General features: G+C 48.7%; 1 protein-coding gene across 7 annotated transcripts in view; it reads right to left on the reverse strand.

Annotated features, from left to right (window-relative positions):
* The window catches only part of HECTD4 (HECT domain E3 ubiquitin protein ligase 4), a 157,077-nt gene that overhangs the window by 24,550 nt on the left and 118,305 nt on the right, over nt 1-14,222 (reverse strand). For all 7 annotated transcript variants that reach the window (XM_056107122.1, XM_056107118.1, XM_056107121.1 and 4 more), the window contains exons 46-54: nt 12,728-12,889; nt 12,483-12,631; nt 11,821-11,900; nt 9,414-9,577; nt 6,867-7,104; nt 5,296-5,432; nt 4,212-4,338; nt 3,439-3,576; nt 1,860-1,996 (exon numbers count right to left, since the gene is read on the reverse strand). In XM_056107122.1, the coding sequence (XP_055963097.1) occupies nt 1,860-1,996; nt 3,439-3,576; nt 4,212-4,338; nt 5,296-5,432; nt 6,867-7,104; nt 9,414-9,577; nt 11,821-11,900; nt 12,483-12,631; nt 12,728-12,889 (1,332 nt within the window). The remainder of the gene's footprint in view (nt 1-1,859; nt 1,997-3,438; nt 3,577-4,211; nt 4,339-5,295; nt 5,433-6,866; nt 7,105-9,413; nt 9,578-11,820; nt 11,901-12,482; nt 12,632-12,727; nt 12,890-14,222) is intronic.

The raw sequence follows: 14,222 nt of genomic DNA on the forward strand, positions 1-14,222 counted from the left end.
AATATATATATATCGCTCGAGCGATAGCACAGCGGTAGGGCGTTTGCCTTGCACGCAGCCAACATGGCTGACCCGAGTTCGATTCCTCCGCCCCTCTCGGAGAGCCCGGCAAGCTACCGAGAGTATCTCGCCCGCACGGCAGAGCCTGGCAAGCTACCCGTGATGTATTCGATATGCCAGACACAGTATCAAGTGTCACAATGGAGACGTTATTGGGCCCGCTCGAGCAAACTGATGAACAACGGGAGGACAGTGACCGTGATCGTGACAATATATATAAACAGCAATGTACTAAGCTCAAGACTTAAAGAGAATAGGATCAGGGGGAAGGTTGGGGTTGGGAGGGAAACTGGGAATAAAGGTGGAATAAAATCGCACTGGTGGTGTTGGAATTCTAAATGCTTGAAACAACTGTATAATGAACAACATTGTAAATTACTATGTTTTTCATAAAAATTAATTTAAAAAATAAAGAGAATAGTACCTTATCTCAATTATAATCCAAAAACACTGTTGCAGGTAACAGTTAAATTGTCTATGTTAACTATTTGTTTTTCTTTAAAGCAGGGAATAGTTTAATAGCTCTATTTTGCTATTAAGAAAGATGTTAAAGGGGCTGGAGTGATAGCACAGCAGGTAGGGCGTTTGCCTTGAATGCAACCAACATGGCCGACACAGGTTCGATTCCCAGCATCCCGTAGGGTCCCCAGAGCATGAGCCAGGAGTAACCTCTGGGCATCGCCGGGTGTGACCCAAAAAGAAAAAAAAAAAAGATGTTAAAAATTTAACTCCTGCGAGAGATAACAAAAGGGAATGCCCTGCGGGTGGGATGGGGGGATGGGGGGTGGGAGGGATACTGGGACTGGTGGTGGTGGAGAATGGGCACTGGTGGAGGATGGGTATTCGATCATTGTATAACTGAAACCCAAACACAAAATTTGTAAGTCTACAACGGTACCTCATGGTGTTTCACTAATAAAAATTTAAGGAAAAAAAAATTGACTCCAGTTATATCACCCCATTCGAAATTTTAGAATTCCTGGGGTGCACAGTCTCACATTTCAAACTCTACCCCACCGATATACCAGGAATAGCACACCACATTGGCACATCACATTGGATGGGGTGTAAAGCAGAAGGCAACCAATCTCGATTAAGAAAATATTAACACATAAGGCTTAATTTATAACAACATGTTAGTAATCTCTTATACAAGGATTTAAAGGCTCCAAGGTGAGATACAACAATCCACACACTTTATTCTAAGGAAACATTTTTTTGACCATTTTTGGCAAATTATTTATAACAAGTAATATAAAATAAATTATTTAGGGCCTACTATTGGGGCAGGCTGAGGGGTGGTTGGGAAAATTGGAAACAATGGTGATGGGAAGGTATTGGAATACTGAATGTAATAAATCATCGTGAACAACTTTATAAAAATAAAATAAATAAATTTAATAAAAAAAAAGAAAAGTAGTACTACTGGAGCTATATAGTACAGAGGGTAGTTACACTTGCCATGTACATGGCCAACCTGGGTTTGTTCCCCGTCACCCCATATGGTCTCCTGGCACTGCCTGGAGTGATCCCTGAGTGTAGAGCAAGCAGTAATCCCTATGATTACTGGGTGTGCCAAAAATAAAAGAGTAAACTCATATGCATATGGATTTAAAAGCAGAGCAGGACTAAACCCTGAGAAACACTGGGTCTGGCCCCTAAGACCAAAACAGACTTTCTAATCAACTGCCTGGAGAACCCCCCAGGCAAGTCCTGTGGCCAATGGAGCTCCATCCCCGTCTCAAGAATGAGCCCTTTGACTGTTGAACCACTCCAGACATGAATGGGTGCTTGCTTACTGAGTCCACATCCAGGACAACTCCGTGGAGCCCGAAGGTCTTCAGCATTCCCCGAATGGCAAACTTGGGCAGCGCGGTTCCCACAGTACTGCTGGCTACGTTATTGCTGTCCGGAGACCGGGTGACGACCGTGAGGCCTGATGGAGAGGAGAGAAGCTTTCCTCAGGACCAAGTCTCAGAATCATTGCAGGAAATCTATCCTTTTAGGGGATGGAATGGCTCTAGATTACTTCATGGTATCCTGAATTTGGTCATAATGAAAAAAGGAAGAGCTCAGCCTAGATGACGAATAAACCAGAATGGCCTAAGAACTCTTCCCATTCAACAATAAGATGGCAAGCAAACAACAACAAAAAAAAAAACGTTCCAAAGAGAAAAGTATTTCCCCAAGGAGAAATGAAAATATGCACACGGAAAGATGTCCATCATCACAGATGGCTAGAGAAACGCCAGTCAGAGCTGCAGTGCGCGCCTGCTCCAAGCTGCCCAGCGCCACACCAGCCTCAGCAGATGACAGGATTTCAGCAGTGAGCAGAGACACTGGAACCTGGACGCTGTCCGAGGAGGGAATGACCGAGGAGGAAATCATCTGACAGCTTAAAAAAGTTACCATATAGCTCAGTGTCAGCAACTGCGCTCCAAGCTGCATCCCAGGAGAAATGAAAACACATAACCACAGAAAATTTACATACTAATGTTCTGAATCGCATCATTCATCGGTGTCAAAAGGTAGAATGATGTGTGTACCCATCAGTTAACGAATGGATAAACAAAATGGGGTGTTATCCATGTAATGGAATATTATTTTGCCACAGAGAAGAATGAAGTACTGACACAAATGTGAATAAATCTTGGAAATTCATGTTACATGTATGAGGCCAGAGACACGGAAGACCACATGTATGATTCCCCTTATGTAAAATATTCAGAACAGGAAAGCTATAGGGGCAGGAAGTATATTAATGGTTTCCAGGGATTAAGGAGAGGTGGAAATAACAGTATAGCATTTTTCTTGGGGGGCAGGGAGGATGAAAATGTACTGGAATTAGAGGTACTAATTTCATAATTTACACAATTTTATAGATATACTAAAAACTGTTTAACACTATACTGTGAAAAAGAAAAGTAAAGACGTGTTCTTGCTCTTGCCCATGACGCTCTGGTATTTTTGAGAAAGTCAAACATGGCAACTCTAATAACGAGTAGTTTTAAATTCTCTCTCCTCTCTCTCTCTCTCTCTCTCTCTCTCTCTCTCTCTCTCTCTCACACACTCTCTCTCTCTGTGTTTTCTTCTGTATTTTCCTTCTTTCCCCAAAATATGCAATCAAGTTTTAACCAAACGAATAAATATTCTATTAAAATTTTTAAAAGCACAGTAACTAGCTGAGTTATAAATTCCTGGGCATTCACTCAGCAGGTGTCTAGAATTCTCTGCCGTCCCCAGTGCCCTGTCTCTCCCCGCTCATGACAGACCAGCCTGGAGGAGGTCGCTTCCCTCAGAGGAAGGGAAGCGGCACTCGGGCTCCTCTGCCTGGGAACACTCAACGCTTGCCGTCAGAGGGGAAGGGGGAAGCAAAACCTTTTCGAACTTTGTCAATTGTGAACTTGTTTGCTTCATCTTTAATATCCTCAATGGTGGGTAGATAAAGGTCTCGGGGGATCCCGCCGTTCTCCTCGTAGAGGAATTCGACTGTCTGTCGGGCAATGTCCACCATGCCTGAAAACGGGAGAGCACCGTGACCCTCGGGAGCACGCACCCCTCAGATCCCACCACACCGGCCGAGGAAGGGGCTCCTCTTCGCATTCCATTCCACAGAAGCCCAACGCCTCGGTGGGAAGTCTGCGTGCAATGATCGAATTCCAGGATTCCGGGCCCCGCTCCTAGTCATGGCTCAGCCCTCCCCGTCACCAGCACCTGTGCTAAGGAACAAGAACTGCGGGAAGTGGTGACCGAAGTACGGAACAGCGTTTGTCTGGGTAAAGGGGAGGCAGCTTATTATTCAATTACAGTTTAGTTAATTCAAAGAACAAATTAAGGGTAAACAAAATTATAAAGTATTGGGGGGATGTGCAGGGAGTGTCTGCCTGATGTGGGAGGCCTTAGTCTGGCTAGAGGTGCCCTGCAGTCCCCCTGGCAGCGGGAAGCTCAGGCGAGGCTCGTTCACATGCATGAGCTCCTCTATTCTCTCTGGCCCGCACTTGGGGGAAGGCCGCACCACGTGCTGGGTGCTGGGGACTCCTCTGCCAGGACAAGCCATGATTAGGTCCAGCACCCGTTTCCCTGACCCACAATCACACCCCACCTTCTCTGCCGGGCAGGAAACGAGCATCTAAGGAGACCCAAGTACGGACCTAACTGTAATGCGCCCTTTATCTGATCCAGGCCGGACTTCCGCTCAGCTTCGTTGCGGAACCGTCTTCGGATGGTGGGAAAGACCTTGGTCTCCCATGCCTTCACTAGCAACGCATAGTGGTCCTCCTGGAGAGAAGCAGATGCACGAATGGAGTGGGGAGGCCTCGTGCAGCAGGCAGCTCTTCCCGACTCACAGCTCTCACCCCCAAAGTCTTAAAATAAAATGCCAGGGCAGAAGCGATAGCACATTGGGTAGGGCATTTGCCTCGCATGCAGCTGACCCAGGTTCGATTCCCAGCATCCCATATGGTCCCCCGAGCACCGCCAGGAGTGATTCCTGAGTGCAGAGCCAGGATTAACCCCTGAGCATCGCCGGGTGTGACCCAAAAAGGAAAGATAGATAAAAGAAATACCAATCATCGAGACTTACTTTGTGGCCCACTTTGGTCCTTAGAAGGACCGGCTAGATTGGGGTAAGTTACCCCTTTCTTTTTCATTCCCTCCCTCCCTCCTTTTTTTCTCTTTCCTTCTGGGTCACAACAGGCGATACACAGGAGTTATGCCTGGCTCTGCACTCAGGAAGTACTCCTGGCGGTACTCAGGGAACCCTATGGGATGCTGGGAATTGAACCCGGGTCGGCTGCATGCAAGGCAAATGCCTACCCACTGTACTATCGCTCCAGCCCCAGCTTTCCCCTTCTTACCCTCGAAGCCAGAGAAGACTTAGCAGGGTCACCAACTTAACTGCTAAATCTAGTATCACAGAATATTTCCTTTCTCTAACCCCGGGATCACTACTGAGTAAAAGAGTCCAACAGGCGATGCCACTTACAAAAGGGTTAGAGAAACAAGCATTATGTGATCAGGCACGTGGCCCGGTGGCAGAGCACAGGCCTCCCACGTGTCGAGTCCCAGGTTCGATCCCCGGCACCACAGTAAGAGAGAAACCCAGGAACAGTAACGAGTACTACAGAGTTTACACACAGCAACTGGATCGGAAGTGAATCAACTCAGATTTGTACCCGGACACCCAAATCCTTGTCCCAGTCACGGGAGAGCCGGTGGGAGCAACAGGGCCTCTACCTGTGGGATGTCGTCGTCGTCATCGTCATCGCTCTCATCGTCTGCGATGGGGGGTGGGTGAGGGTCTGGGCCCGAGGTGATGAAATTCTCATAGCTGAGCTCCACTTTATAGTGACAGGAAGTGTCGCTGTCATACTCTGTAACACAGCACAGAGGACTCTAAGCCAGAGCAGTCAACAACGCAGTCAACACCCTCACTACTCAGAGCAAACACGTCAGATCCTTCTGACTCTCGACTCTGCGTAACAGAAAGATGCTTGACTTGGAAGGATTTTCACACCCAGAGTCAGGGGTCAGAGTGATAGAACAGCAGGGAAAGGCATTTGCCCTGCACAAGGCTGACCTGGGTTCGATTCCCGGCATCCCATATGGTCCCCTGAGCACCACCAGGAGTGATTCAGGAGTGCAGAGACAGGAGTAACCCCTGAGCATTGCCGGGTGTGACCCAAAAAGACAAAAAGAAAAAAAAAAAAACCCAGAGCCAAGAATAAATAAAATCTTATTTAAACTTTTTTTTTTCATTTTGGGTCACACCCAGTGATGCACAGGGGTTCCTCCTGGCTCTTCACTCAGGAATCACTCCTGGTGGTGCTTGGGGGACCATATGGGATGCTGGGGATCGAACCCAGGTTGGCCACATGCAAGGCAAATGCCCTTCCAGCTATACTATCGCTCCAGCCCAGGACTGTTTAGTTTACTTTAGAATTTACAAATATTAACTGCTGCAGTCTCCCCACCTTCCCTTCGCTGCTGTTGTTGACAGCATGGCACTCATGCCAGGCCATGGTGCCAGCCGACATGCCTGCTGGGTGTGCATGTGTGGCCAAGGCACACACACTACGGCTGTGGGGCTCACGGGGCGGGGGTGGGGGGGGGGTTCCTCAGGCCTGACACTCGCACACATTTTAGCTTCTTCCCAGGGGTCACAGCATTTGCTCATGGCTCTTGCACCCACAATTGTGGTGCGGCAAGAAATGGCTTGCAGGCGCAGAATCGCAGGCTGCAGAGCCTCCAGGGACTGTGCCTGGCACACGTGGGACACTAGGGACTTAAACTCAGGACAAGATGCCTGTGAGCAAGAGCTCTAAGCTACTGCGCTGCTCTGGGTGAAGCTTTTTTTTTTTTTTAATTTTTATTAGTGAAACACCATGAGGTACAGTTGTAGACTTACAAATTTTTGTGCTTGGGTTTCAATTATACAATGATCTCGTTTTCAATGATACGATTCATTCAACTCAGAGAAGCTTTTGGAAAGCTTTCATCGTAAGAAAGAAGCAACACTTAAAACAGTGTGCAAGCCAGTGTCGCAGGGGGCTCCTGGACCCTGAGTATTTCAAGTACTGCGCTTAGGGATCACTCCCTCCAAAAAAATTAATGAACAAACTTCCAGGCAACATTCTGCAACATTCCATGGACACCGAGGCAGGGAGTCCCTGCGTGAGGGAATGCACGGTCTGGTCTCCGGTGCTTCCTCCTGCTTCCCACGTTCCTCCCCTGTGCCTCTCCCATGATTTATGGAACAGCAACAGCCCCTCCCGGGAAGTGGGGGAGGACCCAGGGGTGAGGCTTACGCTGTTGAGCGGTGGCCACGGCAGCGATCCGGCATGGGGGCCCGTGGGTGCCCGGGTCTGAGGCAATACTGGTGCCAGCATCGTTGTCGCTGTCAGAGGCCATGGCGAAGGGCAAGGCCTCAAAGTTGGCACTGATCTCCTCTGCCAAGTCAGGGCACAGGTCCGCAGCGTTTCGGTGGGCCTGCCCTTCGGCGTAGGCGAATGGACGGGAACCAAAGTTAGCGCGTGTCTTGGTGTTCTGGAAGGAGATCAGACAAGGTTCGAAAGGACTCAGGCCCCTGTATTAACGTCTGTTTTATGCCCTGGGGAAACGACTCAATGTCAAAGGGCCTGGGAGACAGCTGGGCGCAGGCGCGTGTCCTCCATGCCTGAGGCCTGAGGCCTGAGTCTGAAGCCTCGTACCACCAAAACAAGGGAAAGAGTCTCCCGGGCTGTTAGAGCATGTAGAGCAGGCCAGGGACTGCAGACACAGAGGTACAGGCCTGCCCTGGCCGCCTGCCCACTCCCGCCCTCCCGTTGTTCTGTCCCCGAGGCCACTCTGCGTGCTAGGCCCTTTTCCCGGGGCATTTCCCCTCCAGTTCTGTCTAACACCAGCAGATACTCCAGACCTGGTTCAAACACTGCTTCCAGGAAGTATGGCTTTCAGCCAGAGTGACCAGAGTATATGGTCAACTTGTATTACTGGCCGTGGGGTGCCAACTGAAACTTGATTTTGAGGTGCCTCTAAAGGTGTTTCCAAATGAATTTTCCCCCCCTTTTAGGGTCACATCCGGCGATACCACTGTACTATCGCTCTCATCCCCTGAGATGAGCATCTGGTTGGGTGGACTCAGAAAGCCGATGAACCTCCCCAGAGGGGGCACTGTCCAACCTCCCAGAGAAACAAGGGGTGGAAGGAGGAACCTGTTTGGCTAGGACATCTCATGTCACCTGCTCCTGTGCTCACACTCAAACCTGAATCTGAATGACTCCAGTGGCTTCCTGGGACACCAACAAACAGATCACCAGCCTCCCGTCTTCACGGTAACATCAGGCAGTTCCCCATGATGAACGGCTCACCCCAACTGACTCTCACTCACACGTACCTCTCCGACCAGCCTGTTTCTCTGGTGAGAAGCCTAATCCACGGTATTAGCAGGTAATCTCTACTATATACACACATATTCGCGTGACTGCTTCATGCTTAGAATTACTCATTCCAAGGAGACACAGACCATTCTAGTTTTGCTCATTGCTATTTGTCCAGAGCTTAGCGTACAGTAGATGCCAGGGAATGCCTTAAATCACTGGCATCTTAAACCATAATGCATAAAAGGAAAAGGAGAGAGAGAGCAAGAAGGAAACTGCCTCCCATAGAGGGAGGCTGGAGGGAGGGGGTGAGGGCTTGGGGGATGGTGGCGGGAAAACAGGGGACATCGGTGGTGGGAGATGTGCACTAGTGGACGGATGGGTGCTGGGTCATTGTAAGACTGAAACCCAATTATGAACAGCTTTGTAATGGTTTATCTCATGGATATCCAATTAAATTAAAATAAAATAATGTGGAGTTCATGCCCAATTCAATCAGCTTAATCAATGGCTGAATAAATAGCAGTTCTCCTACATAAAAAAAAATACTGGCATCTTTAATTCCTCCACAAAACAACAGATGCTGACGGAGATATGGTATGGGGTCAAATCCCAGACCTGGGATTTCAAAGGGTGACAGAAGCCCAATGACATGAGTAGAGCAGTGACAATATCAGTCACTCACATTTAAAGTGAAAAATGGAAGCCTGGGGAGGGGGGAGACAGAATATTATAAACTACCCAAGAAATGGCGGTGGCCACGGCAGGTGGCTAACTGGCAAAGGATAAGCGGTCAGATTCTGGATATACATTTGGAAGGATACTAGCCAGGCTGGCAGGCAGACTGGGTGTGGAGCATGAGAAAGAGGAGTTACAGGATGCCAAGGGCTCGGCTTCAGGAAATGCAAGGTGAGCGTTGCAATTTCTCGAGTGTGGGCAGTTCAATTTTGAGTATGTTCATTGCCATAGGACATCCATTGAGATGTCTGGCTGTGTTAGGCCGCTGGATGTCTCTGGAGTTAGGAAGGGGTCTGAGCTGAAGGTAGCATTTTGGAAGCAGGCAGCAAGTGTAACGCTTCCCAGAACATTAGCTGCTAACGGGTACGCCTTGAAAAACAAGAGTTCTACAACGAAGCAGGAGCAAGAGTACTGAGTTAATTAAGTTGAACTTTTAACTCTTTACTGAAGGGGTCTGGCTGGCTCCTGACACTTAATGCAAACCAAGAGGATCGCTTTCACAACACCTAAGCACAGAATTCTTCTACTAGCCCAGAAGAACCTGCTTCTCCTTGCAATGCTGCTGAGGAAAGTCAAAGCTACAGAACCCGCGGGCTCGAGCGAGGAGGACCCGCAGCTGAGGCTGGCTTGCCGTCCCCTGCTCGGGCACCACTCTTGGCTACAAGGGCACAGCCGATGTCCCCCACGACCTCTGGAACAAATTACTAGGGAAAACATTTTTTTCTCAACGAGAATACCTGCCTTTTTCTGAATGTGAACCACAGGCCACATGCCGCCAGAGACGTCTTCGAGGTAGGGTGCGAGGCGCTGCCCGCAGTAGGTAAAGTAGACCCGGCCCTTGGCGGGCTGCCCCGGAGGAGGGGGGGTCCCCTCGCTTCTCTCCCAGCCGATCCCTGCCACGTCACCTATGGCAGAGAAGAGGGAGGAAATACTTCCAGTTTATACTGTGTGCCAGGCCACAAGTCATTAACTCTCTTTTTACTATTTATTTATGCAGCCTATCGCATCTGAAAGTAAGAGAAAGAAACCACACGAACTTCAACAGATTTATTAGGTCAGATAATAGGAATAAATACATTTTTGATTCGGGGGCCACATTCAGTGATGCTCAGGGGCTACTCATGGTTCAGTGCTCAGGGGTCCTTCCTGGTGATGGCTGGGGGACCATGTGGTTCGAGGATTGAACCAGGGCCTCCAGCATGCCACGCATGTGCGCAGCCCATCGAGACAGCTCCCCAGTCCAGGGACAAGCAATTTAAAAAGAAAAAGTGAGAAACTATTTAGAAGGAAAATGTTCACTTTAGGAGTGAAGGTAGTCACTATACCAACACAATGAACTTGGCATCTATTCTCCTGTCACTCTAGAGAAAATGTAGGGTATGATTTTTTTTAAAGAGCAATTCAAACCTTTCTCTGCAGACCTATGGAAAATCACTTATGGCTTTAAGGCAATATTTTTTTTTCAGTAGGTTCATACAAGATTTAGAAAAGTTTTTAAAATACGATTTAAGGGCTGGAGAGATAATACAGAGGGTAAGATGCTTTCTGTGCACACAGCCCAGGCGGGTTCAATCCCTGCCACTGGCACCATACAGTCCCCTGACCACTGATAAAAGTGATCCAAGCACAGAGCCAGGAGTAAGACCTGAGCATCACTCAGTGTGGCCCCCCCAAATAAATTTTAAACACACACGTAAAACAACCCATGATATTATTTTTTTTAATAAAAAACCACAACCTACCATGTAGGCTAAAGTTCTGCCATCATGTCACAATCTATCCCCTTATACAAATACACTTAGGACATTTTTTACAAGAACTTAAGGTAACACAAGCCAGGGCATTTACTGGGGACCGTGAACAGATACTGGGTCAGAACGTCTCAGAACGAAAGGAGCATAAACGCGCATCGTGGCTGCTCCCTCTCACTGGGCCCCGCTGAGGGCCCATGGCTGTGTGAAGCCCTACAATTCTGGTTTTCATCACAGGATCTCAGGCTTCACGTCACACGAAGCTGGGCTTCCCCATGGGGAGCGGTAAGACAATGGAGACTTGCCACTGCTGAGGCGTCCCCAGGGCCTGGAAGGCTTCGTGTCGAGATGACGCAGCTCACTGTGGGGGTGGCACAGAGACTGTGATTCCACTGTGGGTGGCGGGTTTTCAACTGTCTCACAGACACATTTCTCTAGGAGAGCAGCGTGTATGCCCTGAGGTCCAGTTCAAATGTTTCTCAAAAACCAAAATGTGCTCCAGGGAAGGTATCTGAAAGGGCCTGAGCACATGCTGTGCGGGCAGCCCCCAAGTGCAGCAGGGGATGGTCCCCACACCAAAATCAAGCAAAACCAAAGTGTCGTGAAGGGGCCAGAGAGATAATACAATGGTAAGGCACTTGCCTTGCGTCTGGCTGACCCTTGTTTGATCTCCGGCACCGTATATGGTCACCTGAGCCCTGTCTGGAGTGACCCCTGAGCACAAAGCCACTAAGGAAGGCCTGAGCATCAGTGGGTGTGACTCAAAAGCAAACAGAAAAAAAAGAGAGAGACATCACGTGTATTTTGTTCCATCTGAAGTGGGTAGGGCTGAGGGAACAAGAGATTCAGGACGCGCACAGAGACTGGGAAAGGGAGGGAACGGTATTATTTCCATAGTGCTTCACAACTAGTGCTCAGTTTTGTGTTTGCTTTACTTTGGGTCACGCCAGCGATGCTCAGGGGTTACTCTTGGCTCTGCACTCAGGAATGACTCCTGGCGGTGCTCGGGGACCCTATGGATCAAGCCCAGGTCGGGTGTGTGCAAGGCAAGTGCCTTACCTGCTATCCTACTGCTCCAGCCTCAGTTTTCTCATTTTTAAGCTATTTATTGCTCACTTAAGAAAAGCTGATAAAAGATCAAATCTGAAAGCAAAGCAGCATCTCAGATCTTTCTCATGATGAAGGCAAGAACGTGACTCCTAAACTCTCAAACGGCTCCAACGATCACGGCTTCTCCAAGGAGAGCCTGGGGTTGATCGGGAACACTGCCAAGGGCTATGTGTTCAAACTGCTCCCTTCAAAATTGCTCTAGTTGCTTCATTTTTAACTTACTCCGAACAAAACCTGGGGACAAGAGAAATATGCATGGTCAGCCCCGTCGGTCCCGTGGTGCTCACCGGGGGAGAGAGTCACATCCAGTCGAACACTCTTCCACTGCAGCAAGCTGGAGCCATTGTAGTGCACAGCCCGGCCATTGCTAGGGAGGAAACAGAGGACATCAAGGACAATGCTGCCGGCGCCGAGAACAGGCAGAAGCTTCCAGAAACAACGTCAGCGCCTCCCTCTAAACAGCAATCTGTAGCTTCCAACTGATAGTGTATATATTCGGGAAGATGATAGCGTTGCTTTAATATTTAACACCCTCAACCGTATTCATAGAATAGCGTTTCCCAAAGTGGATGACACAGCCCCTGGGCGGGGACTGGAATGGTCTAAGAAAGCGATTGGGGTGCTTTCTGTGTGTTTGCCCAGAGAAGACGGCAGGTCAAGTAAGTCTGGGAAAATGGATCGAATAGAGGGCTGCAAGCTCCAATTCATTTGGGAAACAAGGATAAAAGCTGTCCCTCTTATTACAGAAAAATGACGAGTCTTGCTGAATGAAACCATAAATCTCAAAAAAGGGGAAAGAATGCACTCCTTTCCCCAAACTGATGTGAAGACAATGTATGTTGATTTCCGGAATAGCAATACACATGATGGGAAGTCACGCAGTTTGGAAGACAGTGACTACTTGATTTTTTTTTCTTGGTTTTTAATAATAGGAATAAGAGCCACTTACTTATGGAAAAGACAAGTGCCCACTGGGTTAGTCCAGGCCCCATCTCGTTTCTCTGCCTCGGTAGCAAAGCCAAAGGAGACGATGGGCCCAGTGTCATCATCGGTATCTCCATAGGAAACAATTTCGATTTCCCAGTAAAAAGATGGGGCCTGCAGGAACACCAGAAGCAAGCGGATCATCAGAGGGCGGAACTTAGCTCTTCCCTTCAAATTGGAAGGATGTGACAGCGTCACGTGATTCCTCACCTGAACTGGCAGTGGTGAGGTGGCATAGATGAAGGTGCCCCGGGGAAGACCACCCCCCGCACTGGGGTCAGCCAGGAAGGTGACAGACGTGAGGTGCGACGAGAACATGCAGGCTCGAACGGGTGGGAACACTCGGGAGGGGCTCCAGGTAATCTCCTTGGGCTACAGCGGAAGAAACCAGTCAGCGACACCGTGACAACAGTCTCTGCCCACGCAGGAAGAGATGCTGCCGCTGGCAGCAAGACACAAACGTCTGTTTTCTTTCTTTTTTTTTTTGTCTTTTTGGGTCACACCTGGCGATGCTCAGGGTTACTCCTGGCTCTGTACTCAGGAATTACTCCTGGTGGTGCTCAGGGAACCATGTGGGATGTTGGGGATTGAACCCGGGTGGGCCACGTGCAAGGCAAACACCCTACCAGCTGTCCTATCGCCCCAGCCCCAGCCTGTTTTCCTTAAGGCCTTTCTTTCTGGCTTTCCCCAAGGGAAAATTTGCGTCATTAAAATAAATACAGTCTCCCTCTGCACAACCCTAGATTCTAGAATCCCCCTTTCCCCTTGAACTGTGACTCCCGACCCTTCCCGCATTTCCCTGTTTTTATGCTGTTCTCGATACCCCTCTCAGCCAGCATTTCCCTTCTGTTGTGACAAAGCTTGCATCCCCGCAGGCCTGTCCTCCTGATGCACCCCTCACACGCCCACAGTGACAAACTTAGTTCGATCTGCAATCAGTTCACGGCGAACAAGTGACACAGTTACACTTCTTTTCTCTTTTTTAGGTTAAATGCCTCACTTTCAGATTTCAGGCCTGAACTCAGGCCCTCACACACGCAGCGCAAGCATCCCGCCACTGCACACCCCCTTCTCCGACAGTTTTTGATTTTCAAAAAGAACTTAAAATGTTAGTAGAGAATACCTCACACTGTCGTCAGATATAGACAAAGGAAAGAGGGGTGGAGGGGCAGGGAAACTTCGTCTTCTCGACAGACACAACTGCCTCAGAACAGACTTTCATAGGCAGCTGGAATTACGGATGGTGACAACAATTCAATTGCCTACAGAAAGTAATAACACACTGTTCCCTTTCTATACAGAAAAGAACTGGGTTTAAAGAGTGCTGATAGAGTCCAGCAACTAAGAACAAGACATCTTTCGGAGATTTTTTTGTTGTTTTGGGCTACACCAATTTTAATCGAAAAAAATTTCAGGGCCAGAGCCATAGTACAGCAGGTAGAGCATTTGCCTTGCATGCAGCTGGCCCGGGACTGACCCCCAGAATCCCACACCGTCCCCTGAACCACCAGGAGTGAGCCCTGAGCATTGCCAGGTGTGGCCTAAACCTTCCCCCACAATTATTTCTCCTAGTTTTCTTATCAGAAGGTAACTTTTAACCCATCAATTTCACTTTATCTGAAGGAAAGACCCGAAAGATGTGAATAATTAGCTCCAAGGATGACCAATTAGGTCACTGTTCTCTTTTCTCCTTCTTCCTTCATTA

The sequence above is a fragment of the Sorex fumeus genome, unplaced genomic scaffold (assembly GCF_029834395.1).
Source record: "Sorex fumeus unplaced genomic scaffold, SorFum_2.1 ptg000155l, whole genome shotgun sequence".
NCBI lineage: Eukaryota > Metazoa > Chordata > Mammalia > Eulipotyphla > Soricidae > Sorex > Sorex fumeus.